Source organism: Malaclemys terrapin, chromosome 1 (genome assembly GCF_027887155.1).
Source record: "Malaclemys terrapin pileata isolate rMalTer1 chromosome 1, rMalTer1.hap1, whole genome shotgun sequence".
In the NCBI taxonomy this organism is placed as follows: Eukaryota; Metazoa; Chordata; order Testudines; family Emydidae; genus Malaclemys; species Malaclemys terrapin.
In genome coordinates this window covers 233,447,321-233,467,438 of record NC_071505.1, presented here as the reverse complement: position 1 = coordinate 233,467,438, position 20,118 = coordinate 233,447,321, and the positions used below count along the sequence as shown (strand labels likewise).

General features: G+C 44.0%; 1 protein-coding gene across 2 annotated transcripts in view; it reads right to left on the bottom strand.

Moving 5' to 3' along the window:
* ATP10A (ATPase phospholipid transporting 10A (putative)) overlaps positions 1-20,118 on the bottom strand; it is a 161,849-nt gene that overhangs the window by 10,736 nt on the left and 130,995 nt on the right. For both annotated transcript variants that reach the window (XM_054009198.1, XM_054009188.1), the window contains exons 11-15: positions 17,166-17,269; positions 16,868-16,994; positions 10,727-10,911; positions 8,110-8,431; positions 2,763-2,839 (exon numbers count right to left, since the gene is read on the bottom strand). In XM_054009198.1, the coding sequence (XP_053865173.1) occupies positions 2,763-2,839; positions 8,110-8,431; positions 10,727-10,911; positions 16,868-16,994; positions 17,166-17,269 (815 nt within the window). The remainder of the gene's footprint in view (positions 1-2,762; positions 2,840-8,109; positions 8,432-10,726; positions 10,912-16,867; positions 16,995-17,165; positions 17,270-20,118) is intronic.

Below are 20,118 nucleotides of genomic sequence, written 5' to 3'. Positions count from 1 at the left end.
AGTGCATTTGAGTATCCTGCAAACATCCACAAACGTAAAGCAAGAGTAACTCCATTAAAGTCCAATGGAGTTGGATTAGTTACACCCTGGTGCAAGTGAAAGAGTCTGGCCCATTGTTTCCTCAATGCTTTCACAAATCGTTATAATTTTATAGTGCCCAAAAGCAAACCAGGTGCTTCAGAGAATACACAAAATGACAGTGTCCTAGCTCCTAGAAGATCACAATCTACACTACTACAGATGGTGACATGAGTGACAAACCATAGGAAGGAAGTGGGGTGAGGAAGGACCAAGAGTTATAGTTGTGCGATTGCACAGATGCTCATAGATGATGGCTGTGAGCTTTTCTCTTTTTAAGAAATACAAAGAAGACAGTATTATTTTGTGCAGAAGAAGGGAGTTTTCAGGAGGGATTCAAATGACTGAGATAAATAATAATATGCTACATTACAATTAGTGGAGTTAAAAAGGCAAAACACCCAAATAATTTATTTTAATTAATGATCACGATCTTGACTTGCAAAGATTTGCCCAACCCACATTTCCCTGAGATCTCAGTATTCTGAGGAAATTTGTTTTAACTATATTCACGTTCCCTAAATTGTGAGAAATCATTACAGAAGAGGTTCCCCTGAAATTTTAGAACCTGCCAAATCACATCTATAGATGAATCACCACCATTTCTTTCTATATCATAGCTACTTTTGACTGCCTAAATTTCAAGGTAAAGTATGCCCAAGATTTAAGACCTCACCATGAATGGAGCAGAATATCAGTTGCTTTAGATCCCTCCAGGGCATTGAGTTGGCCACAGATTCCACCTACAGTTGTATTGCTTTTTAAATTTACATTTTGTTTATTGTCTTATTAATTCACAAGGATGCCTACATCTGTTTTCTTCGCCCCTACCCATTTTCTAATTCTATTATGGAATGATGAGGTAAAATTGTTTACTTTTCTTTATTTTGTGTTTCCACCAAATTATTCCAAAACACAGTCTAAGAGTTTTTAAAGGTCTATTTTTGATATGGAGGAAGGAATGGAAAGATAGTTTTATCTAATTACACTTGCATGTTTATCTTATCCCAAAATATCAGCTTGGACTTGACATTTTCATTCTCCTCCACCCCCCAGGTTTTGCATAGGAAAGTGTGGTTCATGCTCCATGCTGCTCCTTCCATAGCATGTGAAAGAAAAATAAATCAGCCAGTTTGCTGTCTGAGAGATCCAGATGCTTGACTCCTTTGAAGTACCTGCATGTATACAATTTTGACAGCTGCTTATTATATAAAGGCATGCATGATTTCCTACAGAACCCTGGGATCAAAGGCAGGGGATCCATAACCCTTCCCACTATGTGTGAACATTCATTAAAAAATAAACATAAAAAGAGAAATAATCCAGGTGGTTTAATGGAATAACAAGCAAAGTGACAAGCTTTCAGAGCAGAATGCACTGAAATGGCTAGGGACACTGAAAGACCAGATGTCTCAGAATTACAAGATCAACTGAAAAGAGGAATTGGAAGGAGGAAAAAGAAGAGACGGAGAGCGCGAGAGACGTGGAGTATTATATCTGGGAACTAAAATGATGTTCATGAGAAATCAGGGGTTTGAGTTCACGCAGAGATGCTAGGAGCCGATTCAAAGTGCAATGGAAAGACTCCCACTGACTTCAGTAGGCCTTGGAATGGGCCCTCGGACAACAGCCTGCTCAGGATTCTACGCTTGTTAGGCTCTATTCAACCCAAATGTCCCCCCATGCTTGTAAAGCCTGGGGAAGCTGTGTGAGGCTCCCAGGCTCAGCATCTGCCGCGTTTACTCCTTACTCTCTTCCTGATTACAGCAGAAAGCCCTGTTAAAAAAAACCTATTTCAGTCTTAGCCCAAGGTTTCATCTTTTACTACCCAACTGCCCTGCCATATATAGCAATCAGGCTGTCTGGAATGATGGCTAGAGACACAGGCATACTGAGTGAATCCCCCAAAAATCTCAGCAGGGGCAGCTTCTTCCCAGCTGATTGACAGACAAACAGGGAAAAGGTTTTACATGGACTGTATGACAATCAGGGGGCTGAGCTCCCCTCGCCACCCAAACTAGCACTCCCTTAACTCTCGCTGCAGCTACTCACATTCCAAGGGCTGTAGAGCAAAACTCATATCCGACCTGCATGTGCCAGCAGGGAGAGGAGAGCAGGCCTTGTGCACTACTTAGGCATATTGTCTCAATAAGTTGGCTTGGAGCACTTCTGAGGCTTATACTCTTCAGTGCCACCTATCTTAGCTGCTTTAGGTAAATAGATTTGTCCAGCCACACCAGAGGATAATTTTACAGGACCAGTGCAGGAGATCAGAAGAATAAAAGCCAGAGGAGGAAAATGAAAGAGGGGGAAGTCAATTTAATCTTTATTTATTATAGAAATAGGACATAGCTGAGGGCTTTTTAAAATTAATAACTGATTTCTTTAAGAAGTAAATGTGCCAAAAGACCTCCTGTAATTTGTGTTTTATGAGGTGAATGTAAAATGTTTAAGCTCACCACAGATTGGATAAGAAACATATGCTTGAACTCAAGCATAAGTGATTTTTTACAAATCCCAACTGGTACACCTCAGGGCAGCTTGCAACGTGCTCGTTTACTTTTGCTGTCTGTCAAGAGGTAACTTGCTCTCACTGACTGGGAGGCAAGATGCAAGCAGACATACGGAAAACATTTGGTCCAACTTTTTCCTGGGGAAACTTTTCAATAAACAACCCACATTACCTGCATGCCCTCTGGACCAGAGATCCCCACACCCACGTCTGCCACCTGGATCATGCTGACATCATTAGCTCCATCACCTAGTAACAATAGGATGCAACATTGTTTGATATTAATAAAGCAGTGATGATTAATGGCAGAAAACAAAGGAAAAAATAGGTGACTGTAAAGCATAGTGAGAAAGGATGGTGTAGGGACCAGGTTTGAAACACCTGTACTTCACGGAACTACAGTTTCAAAGCCTTAGAAAGGACCACCAGGCCCTTAACGTCTATCTATCTATGTTTTTGCTATACCATGCCAAGGAAACATAAACTGAGTACTTCTGTATGAGTGAGTCTCTTTAATGGGACCTGGAATACAGAGATCATGTCTGTGTTGCATGGATACTAAGGCCTGGTCTACACTATGAGTTTAATTCGAATTTAGCAGCGTTAAATCGAATTAACCCTGCACCCGTCCACACAACGAAGCCATTTATTTAGAAATAAACAACTTTTAAAATCGATTTCTCCTCCCCGATGAGCGGAGTAGTGCCGAAATCGATATTGCCATTTTGAATTAGGGTTAGTGTGGCCGCAATTCGATGGTATTGACCTCCAGGAGCTATCCCACAGTGCACCATTGTGACCGCTCTGGACAGCAATCTGAACTCGGATGCACTGGCCAGGTAGACAGGAAAAGCCCCGCGAACATTTGAATTTCATTTCCTGTTTGCCCAGCACAGGACAGCACAGGTGACCACAAAGAGCTCATCAGCACAGGTAACGATGCAGGCCGATAATCGAAAAAGAGCACCAGCATGGACCGTACAGGAGGTACTGGATCTGATCGTTATATGGGGAGAGGATTCAGTGCTAGCAGAACTTCGTTCGAAAAGACGAAATGCCACAACTTTTGAAAAAATCTCCAAGGGCATGATGGAGAGAGGACACAATAGGGACTCAGATCAGTGCCACGTGAAAGTCAAGGAGCTCAGACAAGCCTATCAAAAAACAAAGGAGGCAAACGGTCGCTCCGGGTCAGAGCCGCGGACATGCCGCTTCTACGCCGAGCTGCATGCAGATCTAGGCGGGACAGCCACCACTACCCCACCTCTGACCGTGGATTCTGGGTCGGGGATAGTCTCATCAGCCACACCTGAGGATTCTGCGGACGGGGAAGAGGAGGAGGAGGAGGAGGACGAGCTTGTGGAGAGCACACAGCACTCCGTTCTCCCCAACAGCCAGGATCTTTTTCTCAGCCTGACTGAAGTACCCTCCCAAGCCAGTATCCAAGACCAATGACCCCATGGAAGGGACCTCAGGTGAGTTTACCTTTTAAAATATAAAGCTTGTTTTAAAAGCAAGGGTTTTTTAATGATTACTTTGCCCTGAGGACTTGGGATGCATTTGTGGCCAGTACAGCTACTAGAAAAGTCTGTTAACGTGTCTGGGGATGGAGCGGAAATCCTCCAGGGACATCTCCATGAAGCTCTCCTGGAGGTACTCCAAAAGCCTTTCCACAAGGTTTCTGGGCAGTGCAGCCTTATTCCGTCCTCCATGGTAGGACACTTGACCACGCCATGCTAGTAGCAAGTAATTTGGTATCATTGCATGACAAAGCCTGGCAACGTATGGTCCCGGTGTTTGCTGGCATTCAAGCAATATCCGTTCTTTATCTCGCTGTGTAATCCTCAGGAGAGTGATAACGCTCATGGTAACCTGGTTGAAATATGGGAATTTAATTAAGAGGACAGAGGTGGCCGTTCTTACTGGGCTGTTTGCCTGTGGCTGAAAATAAATCCTTCCCTGCAGTTAACCAAGTGTGGGGGTGGGGGGCGCGGAACTGGCCCTGAGCTTTTCGCATTTGGCTAGCAGGGATCTTCCCTGATACCAGCCACGCGGTGGGCGGAGGGGTAAAGTGATCATCCAGAGAATTGGATGGCGGGGGGGGTTAGTTTGTTTTCTGCTGCTGAAGGTTAACAGGAAAACCGCAGCAGTCAATGGGCTTTGCTTGGTATGTGGGAAAGGAGGGCGCAGAAGCCGAAAGACAATGGCTTACCATGGCCGCATGCAAGCCGAATTCTGTTGCCCGGACCTGCGTCTGTGATCTCTAGCAGCAAAGCCACAGGCACTCAATATTAAGAGGCAAAATGCGACCTTGCACAGAAATCACATGTGCTATGTAATGTGAATAGTGTTGTTCACCGTGAAAGAGTATAAGCATTGTTCTGTAAAATGTAACTTTTTAAAAAATTCTCTCCTTTTTTCCCTCCCTCCAGCAGCTCCAAATTTTTCAAGCCTCCCTCCTCCGTCCCGAAGGCTATCTCAGATAAGGTGTCGGAAAAGAGGACGCGAGACGAGATGTTTGCGGAAATCATGGAATCCACCCGCAGTGAAAGAGCTCATCTGAATGAGTGGAAGGACACAGTTTCAAAGTATAGGAAAGATGTCAGTGAATGTGAGGACAGGAGGGACCATCATGAGGAGAGGAGAGACACTCGAGATGAGAGGTGGCGGCAGGAAGATCAGAGGAGGCAGGATGCAACGCTGGGGCTGCTGCATGAGCAAACAGACATGCTCCAGCATCTGGTGGAGCTTCAGGAACGGCAGCAGGACCACAGACTGGCACTACAGCCCCCGTATAACCCCCCCCCATGTTCCATAGCCTTCTCACCTAGACATGTAAGAACGTGGGGGGGGGGGAGGTTCTGTGCACCCTCCCATTCCACCGCAGTGGACAGCTCAAGCAAAAGGCTGTCATTTTTTTAACCTTTTTTTAGTGACCTTTTCCTTCCCGCCGATCCTCCTCCCAAACACCACACGGGTTCTCTCCCTCTTTTTATAATCAATTAATAAAGAATAAATGATTTTTAAATGATAGTGACTTTATTTCCTTTGAAAGCAAGCTGTGATCGAAGGGGGAGGGTGGGTTCCTTACAGAGAATGAGTCAATAAAGGGGGCGGGTTTTCATCAAGGATAAACAAGCAGAAATTTCACACTGTAGCCTGGCCAGTCATGAAACTGGTTTTCAAAGCTTCTCTGATGCGCAGCGCTTCCTGGTGTGCTCTTCTAATCGCCCTGGTGTCTGGCTGCATGTAATCAGCAGCCAGGCGATTTGCCTCAGCCTCCCACCCCGCCATAAAGGTCTCCCCCTTACTTTCACAGAGATTGTGGAGCACACAGCAAGCAGAAATAACAATGGGGATATTGGTTTGGCTGAGGTCTGAGCGAGTCAGTAATGATCGCCAGCGACCTTTTAAACGGCCAAATGCACATTCTACCACCATTCTGCACTTGCTCAGCCTGTAGTTGAACAGCTCCTGCCTCCTGTCCAGGCTGCCTGTGTATGGCTTCATGAGCCATGGCATTAAGGGGTAGGCTGGGTCCCCAAGGATAACTATTGGCATTTCTGGTCCAGGAAGTAAGTCCCTTGCTGCAGCTGTTTAAACAGAGTAGTGTTCCTGAATACGCGAGCATCATGAACCCTTCCTGGCCAGCCCACGTTGATGTTGGTGAAACGTCCCTTGTGATCCACCAGTGCTTGCAGCACCATTGAAAAGTACCCCTTGTGGTTTATGTACTGGGTACCCTGGTGCTCTGGTGCCAAGATAGGGATATGGGTTCCATCTATCACCCCACCACAGTTAGGGAATCCCATTGCAGCAAAGCCATCCACTATGACCTGCACATTTCCCAGAGTCACTACCTTTCGTAGCAGCAGCTCAGTGATTGCTTTGGCTACTTGCATCTCAGCAGCCCCCACAGTAGATTTGCCCACTCCAAATTGATTCCCGACTGACCGGTAGCTGTCTGGCGTTGCAAGCTTCCACAGGGCTATCGCCACTCGCTTCTCAACTGTGAGGGCTGCTCTCATCTTGGTATTCTGGCACTTCAGGGCAGGAGACAGCAAGTCACAAAGTTCCAAGAAAGTGCCCTTACACATGCGAAAGTTTCGCAGCCACTGGGAATCGTCCCACACCTGCAACACTATGCGGTCCCACCAGTCTGTGCTTGTTTCCCAGGCTCAGAATCGGCGTTCCATGGATAGAACCTGCCCCATTAACAACATGATCTCCAAAGCACCGGGGCCCGCGGTTTGAGAGAATTCTGTGTCCATGTCCATATCCTCATCACTCTTGTCGCTGCGCTGCCGTCGCCGCCTCCTCCTCACCTCGTTTTTCTGGTCCTGGTTCAGCATAAACTGCACGAGAATGCGCGAGGTGTTTACAATGTTCATGACTGCTGTCTTGAGCTGAGCGGGCTCCATGCTTGCCGTGGTATGGCATCTGCACTGTTCACGCAGGAAAAAAGGCACGAAACGGTTGTCTGCCATTGCTTTCATGGAGGGAGGGGTGAGGCTGTACCCAGAACCACCTGCGACAATGTTTTTTGCCCCATCAGGCACTGGGATCTCAACCCAGAATTCCAATGGGCGGGGGAGACTGCGGGAACTATGGGATAGCTATGGGATAACTACCCACAGTGCAACGCTCCGGAAATCGACTCTAGCCCCGGTACATGGACGCACACCGCCAAATTAATGTGCTTAGTATGGCCGCATACATTCGACTTTATACAATCTGTTTCCAAAATTCGAATTCTGTAAATTCGGATTAATCCCATAGTTTAGACATACCCTAAGAAGTCCATGTGCAATAGGGAAACAAACTCCTGAAAACATTCCTGCTGCAAACTAACTGACTGGAAGTATTAAGGGACCCTAAAATTGGGCATGAGGCTGGGCACAATGGGATAAACTCTATGACATTAGACTCAGAGTGAGGAAAGGAGGGTTGTGTGAGGAATAAGCAGAGCTTTCTCAATTTAAAGTGCAGGAACCTTGTGGGTGCTGCAGGATTCTGAACTGTCTGACTGACAAAGAGTACCACATAATGGAAAATGGTTGTGAAGAACTATGTTAGCTGACATGATGCTGATCACAACTTTACAATCACTGTAGCCCCGGACAACTGGTGTTCAGCACTGTCACCTACTCATGATAAAAAATTGAAGGCCTTGGGTTTAATAATGAGTAGCTGAAATGACGCTGAACACAGATTTGTCCTGATATATACTGCAAAGCAGTGGTCAATGGTGTCAGCTCACTCAATTCTTCACAAAATGTTGCTCTATTCAAGTACCATTGTGGAGTAGACTAGCTCCATTTGGCCAGCTTCTGCAGGAAGTAATCCCAGATGTCACCTTAGAAACTCTATTTTTGTTTGGAATAAATGCTCTTAAGCTCACAGAAGCATTTTCAAACTAAAATTGAAGGTTTTAGGTTTCTAAAGTGTCCAGAAGAAAAGGGAAATCCATAAGGGGTGTGTGCATGTAAATACAGGCTCATTTAAATGGAGATACTTGCCTATTGCCAAGGTCATTGCTTTGAGTTTATCTCGAACTAGTTTTACTACCATGCTTTTTTGCAGTGGGGTAGAGCGACAACACAGAACCGAGCGACATCTCCTGGCTAGTGAAAGAAATTTGTCTTCTAGTGTTTTATCCAGTGCATAAGCCAGAGTCTTTCCATCAATCACTAGGCCCAAGCTGGAATGCACTGAAGATGAAGGTGGAGAGAGAGGGCAAAACCCAACTGTCGTGTTTCCAGCAGTCTTGTCGATTGTGTTGTTTGAAAATTTAGACTCTATATATTGCAGACAGTGGTCCAGCAGAGCAGCACTTGTCTCCTGAAATACAGTACAAAAATAAATATGTTTAAATGAAAGTTGCTGCTGTGGGACCATGTAATCAACTTACTGTGCTTGTTATAAATTTAGAAATGGGGAACATGAGAGTCTGCACTATTGATTCCACTTTGACAATTTTTATTTCTATTATTCTTTCCTTCTTCTTTACCCCATCTAAAAACATTTAATTTTTGTTGCAGAAGATACTGCCAGCAATGGATAAATAAAGGGCTTGAAAGCAATTCTGTTTACTTTTTAACCTGCAGTGCTGTCTTTTAAACTGATTTCTTTCAGCTTGTCCTCAGAATAGCAGAATTGACATGTGATAGAATGAGAATCCAGTGCTGAGCTAACTATGGTGATGAGCATCACAGAATGCCTATTAATCAAATCATTGATCAGGTATTTGTAAATGCCAATTAAAGATTATTTAACTTATTTTAAAATCTATATCCCAACCAAACTTAATTAACAGAATGTATTACTAACATATAAACATTTAAGATAAAATGCTACCAGTCTTGTAGCAAAATATTTTTCAAGTTATCAGAAATAAAGAAGTGAAATCATAGGAAATCAATTTACCAGCTAACTTGCTACACTAAGAATGGACCATAGTTATCTTTTCCTTCCTTTAGAAAGGAATTGTAGTTGGATAGTACTAGTCTACCTCCAGTTCTGGATTTGAAAACTGATTTAATCACCACATTCAATTTCTTTGGTGCTATCAACCTGGTTCCTTCTATGTTTGACCATATCAGCAAACCCCTTGCTATTGTGTATTTAAGACAAGCTGAGCAATGCCTGACTGTATCTCGGGTTATCAGGCCATCATGACTATGAGCACTGAAATTCAAACATTTTCCTAACCATTAAATGAAACGGAGGGGAGGGATAGCTCAGTGGTTTGAGCATTGGCCTGCTAAACCCAGGGTTGTGAGCCCAATTCTTAAGGGGGCCGCTTAGGGATCTGGGGTAAAATCAATACTTGGTCCTGCTAATGAAGGCAGGGGGCTGGACTCAATGACCTTTCAGGGTCCCTTCTAGATCTATGAGATCAGTATATCTCCATATATTAAGAAAAAGTCAATATAGCAGAGTATGAATTATTGTCCATTGGTTTTAAAATAATTATTCTCAACAGGCAGTTCATTGTTTTCTCCTTCAAAAACATATGATAGATTGCTTTTGTATTTTCAGTGGGTGCCAATAAGAAATATGTGAATACAGTGGAACCCCGCTATAACGCGATCATTGGGGTCCAAAAAATTCAATTGCGGTAAATGCGGGGTTGCGTTATAGCGGGGTTCCACTGTACTTGTGTTCAGTTTGCAGCAGTGTGTGCGCCCTGGCTAGCGGGAGGGAGGCAGCGGGGGGGAGAGAGAGAAGAGGGGTGGCCAGCAGGGCCGGCTTTAGGCAGATTCGCCCTGGCGGCAGTCGTCTTCGGGGGCCCCGCTCCCCTGGCCAGAGTGCCGGCCGGAGCGCGGCAGCCCGCTCTTCCGGCCAGACCGCAGCAGCCCCGCAGCCCTGCGACCCCGGCTGGACCTCCGGCCGGACCGCGGCAGCCCCGCTCTCCCAGCCGGACCGTGGCAGCCTCGCAGCCCCACGACGGCAGCCGGATGCTGGCCGGAGCGCGGCAGCCCCGCAGCCCTGCCCTGTGACCCCGGCTGGACCTCCGGCCGGAGCGTGGCAGCTCCGCTCTCCCGGCCTGACCGCCGGCTGCAGCCGCCGGTGCGGGCTGAAGCTGGCCCTGCCGGGGACAGAGGTGAGAACCCCAGGGGCCTGCTGGGGCTGCAGGGAGAGTCGCTCTTGCTGCAGCCGCAGGGGCATGGATCCCAAATACCCCACGCTCGCTGCAACCGCTGGGGCCAGACTCACCCCGCGTTATAACCGAATTTGCAGTATCGCGGGGCGCGTTATAGCGGGGTTCCCCTGTACTATGTCCCGGCATGTACCTTACTATAGTATGTCCCAGTGGCTCTCAACCAGGGATCTGGGGCTCCCTGTTGGGGGCGCGAGCAGGTTTCAGGAGGTCCACCAAGCAGGGCCAGCATTAGACTTGCTAGGACCCAGGGCAGAAAGCTGAAACCCCACCACATGGGAGTATAAATAATTAATAAATAAATATCCACATACAAATCCTATCCCCAAAATATAGATTGAACAGGAAGAAGAAAGATAAAAAAAGAAGATGAAAGCAATCAACCTTTTAACTGCAGTTGCCAAAATCAAAGCAACACTATTCACATTTGGACTTAAACCTAACATTTAACCATCTGACAAGGATCTGTTTACCAGTGATTCAGCATTCAAGGTGATGATTTCCTCATCATGATCTAGTAGCTTGCATGCATAAGCTATATTAATAGCTGTTTCTTGCTTGTCTCCGGTGAGAATCCAAATTTGCAGCCCAGCTTTACGTAAGTTTGTAATTGTTTCTGGGACACCATCTTGTAAACGGTCTTCAATACCAGTTGCACCTGAACACATGAACAAAGCAAATAAATCAATGTTAACAAAATACTTGGTTACTCAAACTGTTACATCATGAGTTCATCTTAAAATCTGGTTTTGGAAACACCACCAGTCACCTTCATTGGCAGATAACTCCTCTAATCTAACAAATGTAAATTAAATTCTGACCACCATGATCAATAATGATGACAGTTTTTTTGCAGGCAGCAGAGGGACTGTGAGGAGAGGGGAAGGATGAGGCTGGGGTAAATAACCAATCAGTCAACAGACAACATCATCCAGAGTTCAAATCCTAAAAAGCAGTCTGCTGACATCACCAGTACCAACAGGATTAGAATGTATGGGGAACCTCCATAGTAGTCTTGCTGGGTCTCTGCCTGCTCTGTTGCCTCCATTACTTCTTCTGGCTGTTGCTAGGGAAGATACTGTTGCTCCCAGGGGCTAGCTCCATTCCAGAAGGTCTTGTTCTGCTTCCCTTATGCCACATGGCTAGCAGGCTCACAGGGTCTTGTGCCCTTTAAGGGCATCTCCAAGAGGGGATTTCATCAACTACCGGCTAGATGCATGGTAACAGAGCAGGAGGCCTAGACTGGGCCTCTCCCTGCTCCACTGCTGGTTCTGGCTGTCACAGTATGACACTGGGTCCCAAATGAGATATGGCAGAGGATAAATCATAGAATCACAGAAATATGGGGCTGGAAGGGATTTCCAGAGGTCATCTAGGCTAGCCCCCTACACTGAGGCAGGACCAGAGTAAGCCTATTATTTCTAGTCTACCTTCAGTGGACAACGAGAACAATCGATCACCTTCCTCTTTATAACAGCCCTTAACATATTGAAGACTTATTAGGTCCCCCCTTAGTCTTCTTTTCTCAAGAGAAAACATATCGTTTTCTTATCTTTTCATCATTTTGTTGCTCTCCTGTGGATTCTCTCCAATTTGGCCACATCTTTCCTAAAGTGTGGATCCCGGAACAGGAGACAGTACTTCATCTGAGGCCTCACTAGTGCTGAGTAGAGGGCAATAATTACACCCCGTGACTTACGACACTCCTGTTAATACATCCCAGAATGATATTAGCCTTTTTTACAACTGCATCATATAGCTGACTCTCTTTCATTTTGTGATCCACTATAACCCCTAGATCCTTGCCAGCAGTACTACTGGCCAGCCAGTTATTCCCCATTTTGTAGTTGTGCATTTTATTTTCCTTCCTAAGTATAATATTTTGCACTTGTCCTTATTGAATTTCATCTTGTTGCGTTCAGACCAATTCTCCAATATGTCAAGGTTGTTTTGAATTCTAATCCTGTCCTCCAAAGGGCTAGCAACCCCATCCAGTGTGGTGTCATCTGCAAATTTTATAAGCATACTCTCCACTCCATTATCCAAGTCATTGGATAATGACTGCACTGGCCCCAGGACAGACCCCTGAGGGACTCGCTAGATGTGTCCCCCCAGTTTGATAATGAACCATTGATAACTACTCTTTGAGTATGATCTTTCAGCTAGTTTTGCATCCACTTTATAGTAATTTAATCTACACCACGTTTCCCTAGTTGCTTATGAGAATGTCATGTTGAATTGTGCTAAAATCCTTACTAAAATGAAGTATCAGAGGGGTAGCCGTGTTAGTCTGAATCTGTAAAAAGCAACAGAGGGTCCTGTGGCACCTTTAAGACTAACAGAAGTATTGGGAGCATAAGCTTTTGTGCGTAAGAACCTCACTTGCATCTGAAGAAGTGAGGTTCTTACCCACGAAAGCTTATGCTCCCAATACTTCTGTTAGTCTTAAAGGTGCCACAGGACCCTCTGTTGCTTTTTACTAAAATGAAGGTATATCATGTCTACTCTTTTCACCCTATCCACTAGGCCAGTAGGTCGGTCAAACAAAGGAAATTAGATTGGTTTCGCATGATTTGTGCTTGACAAATTTCTGCTGGCTATTCCTTATAACCCTATTATCCTCCAGGTGCTTACAAATTGATTGTTTAATAATTTAGTCTAATATCTCTCCAGGAATTGAAGTTAGGTTGAGTAGTCTATAGTTATCTAGGTTCTCTTTGTTCCCCTTTTAAAACATAGGGGGTATTAGGTTTGTCCTTCTCCAGACATCTAGGACCTCACTCATCCTCTATGAATTTGCAAAGATTATTGCTAATGGTTCCAAGATTTCTTCAGCTAGTTCCTTAATTACCCTAGGATGAATTTCATTAGGCCTGCTGTTTTGAATACATCTAACTTATCTAAATATTCTTTAACCTGTTCTTTCCCTATTTTGTGTTCCTTCCCCCTTGTTGTTAATATGAATTGTGATAAGCATATGGTCACAATTTACCATTTTAGTGAAGACTGAAGCAAAATAGGCATTACACATCTTCTTGCTATCATCTATTGTTACCTCTCTTTCCCTGCTACGTAGTGCCCCTACACTTTCCTTCATCTTTCTCTTGCTTTTATTGCATTTATAGAGCTTCTTCTTATTGTCCCTTGCTAGGTGTATCTCATTTTGTGCTTTAGCATTTTTGATTTTGTCCTTACATGCTTGTGTTATAACTAGTAAATCTGACTGGGCTGCATTGTGACGTGTATAGGCAAATGCCCCTTCTTAGTGTCCCAAGGAATCTTGGCTGCAGTATAGTTTATAACAGACTGGCAACATTCCTTCCACTTTAAAACGCCAACTGAGAGAGACAAGTCTTTTGAATGTTGTAACAAAAGTAGTTTGGAACTAAGTTAAGTGTCACCACTGATACATCATTGTTTCACCAAATTCCAGAAAGACTCTATTGTGAGGCAATACAAGTCTTGACTAGTGGAGGAAATAGAGATGAAAGGTGTGCAAATTAACTGAAACAGCAAGGAAAGCAAAGTAAACTTCTCCCAGCTATTTATGTGTTCAAAGACATAACAATAGTAACACACTACCAGCCACGGGTGTCTGTCCTATAGTCTGGTCACATAGGTTAAAACTCAGAAAATAAGCACTGAGTTCAGCTGTGGCTTAATGCTATAGACCAAAACATGGGTGATAGGAAGGTACAGAACCTGGCCAGGGCCTGAGCCAATGCCTTGGGCCTAGTCCAATGCCTGTTAAAATCAATGAGGGTCTTTCCATTGACTTTTGTGTGCCCTTTTGTGTGGCACCATTTTATATCAATATAATTCTGTTGACGTCATCAGAGTTTAACTGATTTACACCAGTGTAAGCTAGAAGAAAATCAGGCTGATTGTGCCTCAGTTAAGCACAATGTCTCTGGGAGATGAGGGGGAGTTTTAGTTCTGCAGCACTTGTTCATAGGGTCAGGAGTGGCGCCAGGGATTTTGGCGCCCTAGGCAGAGGTCCTTCCGTGCTCCCGGTCATCGTCGGCAATTCTGCAGCGGGGGGGTCCTTCCACACTCCTGGTCTTCAGGGCACTTCGGTGGCGGGTCCTGGAGCAAGTGAAGGACCTGCCGCAGAATTGCCGCCGAAGACCCGGAGCGCAGAAGGACCCCCCCGCTGCCGAATTGCCGCTGAGGGCGGCAAAATGCCGCCCCCCAAATCCTGGTGCCCTAGGCAACCACCTAGGTCGCCTAAATGGAAGCGCTGGCCCTGCATAGGGTACAGCACATCCGCTGGTTTGCTGGCTGGTGCTGAGGTCCTGTTGCCTCTCTGAGTACTCTGGGGAGACTAGTTCCAACAGAGGTGCTAGCCTGGAGCAGTCCATGCAGTTACAAGGAATGCTACTGCCTATGCACAGCTGCAAGGGGAGAGATGTATCTCTCCCAGCCTCACTGGTGCAATCCTGCAGTGCTTGCCATAGTGCACCAATATGTGATTAGACTCAAAGTCTCTTCTACCACAGTTTGAGGTTGTCAGAGGAGAACTGGCAGAACAGATTGTTTATTTCTGGCTGGAGTCTATTTGTACTTATCCAGCTGTGGTTAACTATGTTTTTATTTATTATTAAGATGTGTCTGTACACGCAGAGTCAATAGAAGCAGCCCAGTCACATTTGCTTGAAATGATTAAAAACATTAGCGCTGTTCCAGGTATCTTTGCCAGAGAAAGAAACTAATTGTCTGAAGAAATAATAGATATTTATAATTTATTGAGCTTTTGACATTTTAGTTAAGTAAATAAATAGAACTACTTAGCACTTGAACAGTCCTTTACATTTACAAATGTTAATGACATCACGAGATCCCTAGGAAGTGACTGTTATTACCCCCTTTCTTTGGAGTACGGAGGCCCTGATTGTCCAAACACGAAAGTGCTTAACTTTATGTAGATGGTGTCAGGAATCAGGGCCTGCAGCAGAGCTAATCTCCAGGCAGCCTCATGAGTACAAGCTGGCTTGCAGCAGGCTGCCTGATTGGCCACACCACCTGATTGACTGGAGGGACCAGCGGGCCACTCTTAAGCCAGCAGCAACAGCAGCTCGCTGGATGCTCAATGCTCATGCCCACTACTGTGCCTGTTCCAGTGTTAACTTGTTCCTGCTGCTCCTGTCCTGCCCCCAGCCTTGCCTCTGTCCTGCTCCTGCCCTGATCCCCTCCTTGCCTGCTACCCTATTTGCTGTAGTTCCGGACCTCTGTCTTGACCTATGGCTCTGGCTTCTGACTACTGGTTCAGGCTCTGACCCTAGACCTTAGTTCCTGATGCCCAGGGCTTAAATTCATCCAGGGCTGTCCAGAGCAGAGCTCCGGTAAATAGTTTCAAACCCATGTGGCAGAAGCCCTGAGCCCTGGCGTCTCCCATGAGGCAGAAACCCCAAGCCACTGGTGTCCCCGCAGGGCAGAAGCCCCAAGCCCTGGCGCCCTCCACGGGGTGGAAGCCCCGAGTCCCAGGGCTCTGGGAAATACTCTGTGAGAATTTAAGCCCTGCTCTAATCACCATTGCCTGATGCCCACTCTGATCACTAGGCTAGACAATCCTAGCTCCAATCGCCTGACACATGGGCCGTCTCAATTAAACCACTTGTGTAAAGCATATGCATAAATCTTTGCAGGATGAGCACCACAGAGAGGTTACAACTTAGACCTTTCAAAGTACTCAGTATGTGACCCTAACTCTGCTCCCATTGAAATCAAGGGAAATTTTACTACTGACTTCAATGGGAGCAGTTAGGCTGATGCACACTACTTTTTGATAATCCTACCCTAAGTGACTTGCCTGAGGCAATACAACAAGTCAACCAGAGAGTCCAGGATTAAATAAGTTCCTACTTCCCAGACTTGTCAAAGTGTTTGGTGTCCCAGAGGGATGAAAAATCTCAAGTATTTTCAAGATGCACCATCACTGTAACGAAAATCTGCAGACAGATTGGGCCAAATCCTGCTTTTCTTACTCAGGTTAGCCAATTCATTGAAGATAATGGGTCAGGTTCATCTCCAGTTTTACACCATTGTTTTAATTCAGGGGTTCCCAAACTTGGTTCATGGCTTGTTCAGGGTAAGCCCCTGGCGGGCTGCGAGATGCTTTGTTTACCTGAGCGTCCGCTGGTACGGCCGCTTGCAGCTCCCAGTGGCCGCGTTCGCTGTTCCAGGCCAATGGGAGCTGCAGGAAGCAGTGCAGAGCGGGCCACCGCTTCCCGCAGCCCCCTTTGGCCAGGAACAGCAAACCACAGACACTGGGAGCTGTGAGCGGCCGTACCAGCGGACGCTCAGGTAAACAAAGCATCTCGCAGCCCGCCAGGGGCTTACCCTGAACAAGCCATGAACCAAGTTTGGGAACCCCTGGTTAAGTTGGTATTACATCAGGGATAAAATTGTTACCTAAGCAAGGCAAACAGGATGTGTCTTATGTTAATTATTATCCCATTCTTTTGCGATGATGCAAGAGACACTCGTGAGAAAGTCCAGTAATAACCAATTTCTGTATGCATAGAAATCATTGAAAAGATAGAGCAGAATTTTAAAATCGAACTTTGAAAATGTTTAACACATTTTAATTTAATGTCCCGCTCTCATGTAGTTACCGAGTAGATGCAGATTTGTCTCTATACGAAGTGCAGATTGAAACAGCAGCTCTTCGCGGTTTTCAATAGAAGATTCTGCTTCTAAATGACTTTTTAACCAACTAGCATATTCTTCTTTGCTTAGAACCTATTTAAAAGGAGAAGGTAAGAGTACATCCAAAAAGATGCATAAGCATTCATGCATTACTGAGTAAAATGAAAAAAAAAATCCCTAATAAATGTTCTTGCTAATGGACTGCAACAAAAAGATTTGTCAATACTCTCCTTAAAAGCAAACTAAGAGCTTGCATATACTTACTCTCTTGGCAATACACAAGGTCCGCAGCCCATCTACAGCATACAGATTAAGGTAATTCTGAGTTTTGCTTTGGATTTTTTTTTGATGATTGCCTCTAGGGTCATCTAGTTAAAAATAAAGGAGAAAACTAATGAATGAAAAATAATAGCAATTAAATGGCCTTAGAGAATATAATTGTTTCTTCAGCACTTACTGTACAAAAGCTTAAGAAGCAATACTTTTAAAGAGCTCCTGACGTCTCATGGAAAATTTTGAAAAGCTTTCTATTTAGAAACAATTCTCTTTACATACTATCTATTTTTTAATTCCCTCTTTAAAAGTCACCAAGAACAACTGTATAACAATAAGATCTTTCCTTATTAAGCATTCATCTGCTCCTCAAGTATTTTGTGACATCATGATAATCTCCATAGCAACCAAGTATGTCACGAACAGAAGTATGATTTCAAACTGGCAATAAACAGAAGCAGATGGGCTATGTATCAAAAATCTTATTATTAACCAAATGTTTCTAAATAAATGTGGGTAGAAAAGATATTTAATTTTATTTAGAAATAATACTAAGTTCTCAAAATGATCTTTTCAAGAGTTGGAAAGGGATGATATTTTTATCCTCCAGGATCAAGACAGACTCAGTACAATGTACGATCACAGCAATAACCAATATTAAGAATTAATTATAATAACAGTGATAAAGTGAACATAGAAGCAGACAAGAGAAAGCATTTTAGGTTGAAACAACAGAGTGAGGATACTCGAGAAACCTCGATATCTTGAGGCAGCAAGTTTACTATAAATCAAAATAGTTCCTGAAAGTCTACAAGATTTCTAGGTTTATAAGACCTATGACTTCAGACGGATAGGCCTATGCAGTGTTCCTCAGGCAATATTGGTGTTACTGGAACTTCTTGCTTTACATGGTTCACAGTTGTGATTGAAACTGGAGATAAGGGGTTGGGAAGGCACAGTTTGGTGGATATAGTGTTAGCAGTTCTTGGTAAGTTTGCTCTCACCCAGCAAGGATATTAGCAGCGGGTCTTGACAATAGATAACTTTCTAATATCAGATCAAATGACGATAGTGATGATTGATATATTTATCCAGGGTATGGACATGTGATGTCTGTCTTATCTATCTTGGAGTTTTATACTGGCACTCAACACCATAGTATCTGAGCACCTGCCAGATAAAATCAACAGCAGGTTGACTTCATGAAGTCTCTGGCCCTTTTTCCTTGTCATGGTAAATAACTCTGCTTTTCTTTTTGATCTTATTAATTTCCTTTTTTATTTTTATTTTCTGGTAGTTGATTTTTTGGGGTATTATTTTCTTTCAGCATTTCCTTGTTTCAGGGCAGCAGGTCCCTGTCCTAAGTTTCCTAAGCAATGGTAGTGCACATTACTAACAATGGCTTAGCAGACTTATAGTAGAAATGTTTTTTTGTCATTGTTTGCCCAACCTTGCTTAAATCTGGTTTGGCTTCACAACTTCAAGTTTCATGTTTCTTTTAGGAAACAGTTTTGAGGGAATACATATGCATACCAACAACGGAGAGAGTAACTTATCAAAAGATATGTGCTGATACTCAAGTAACTTAAGACAGGTTTCTTTGCTGGCATTCTTGGATTTGGTGTGTATGCAACTCTTTTACAACAATTGGAAAGATAATTCTTTCAAGGATGTCCAGCCTTTAAATCTGGTGTCACTCTTCTGGTAGTGTTCCAATTCTCTTATCTGAAAAATCTGTTATAATAATCTTCAACAATTATATAATCTAAGTTGTTGCACATAAACAGATGGTCTTGTTGGCATTTCAGTAGCATCCTTGTTTGTTTTGTTTCTTAATATGACTCATACACTGAACCTTTCAAGTGTTACTGACATCATTAATGATACTTTTCATTTTGCTGACACATACACAGCCAAATAAGAACATCTTGGGCTTTCTTTACATTTTCCCATGTCCATGAACCCACACAATATTGTGTATTACCACAATGTACGTTCATGTTAGCTGTTTTATATATATAACTATTTTCTCACCTTTAAAGATTGTGCCATCCAAGAGTACAACTCTGTAGTTCCATTAATCTATAATGTTGGGAGTACAACTTTTCTACTGTTTGGCCATTCATCCAGTATTACTGGCTTCAGAACCTTTATTTGTTCATTTTCAGTTCCATCTTCAATTTCTGTCATTTTCTGGAGTACCATATGTAGCTGCATGCCCATTCATCCACTAGTGTTATGTGGATATTTTCTTGACAGTGTACCTGCAATAGATTTTATCTTTTTCTGGAAGATGAGCAATTTCAATCTTGTATTTATGCAATCGGAGAGCCATTCCTGGGTGGTTTTGCCAGAGATAGAGATTTCTTCAAGAATTATTCAAACAGTTCACAAGCTGATTCAGTTGTAACACAGGGCTGGAGCACACATTTACTGAACTTGCAGCCAAATACAATTACATATAGTTTCTTTTATACATGTACATAATTATTCTCTGTGGTGTATGAGACTTGCAAAGACATGGCCTTCTGGGAGCAGTCCTGAAACAAGTCCATTTTTAGATCCAGCTAGTTTTAGAGAGTCAGCATTTTTTTAAAGGAACAAAACATGGAAGCACTGAACCTATTTCATTGTGATAAGGTCTTTTGTATTCTAGAAAGCAATGTTGTTTGCTTGCTTATTCCAGATGAAGTATCTCACTGTAGAAGCCATCACAGTGATGCAGTGATTTCGGATAAGTTTGGTGTAATCTTGGACAGATGGATAAAACACACCAAGAACTGTTTCTGTCACTATAAGCTTAAGGGTACGTCTACACTTACCTCCGGGTCTGGCGGCAGGCAATCGATGTTCTGGGATCGATCCCGGAAGTGCTCGCCGTCGACACCGGTACTCCAGCTCGGCGAGAGGAGTACACGGCATTGACGGGGGAGCCTCCCTGCTG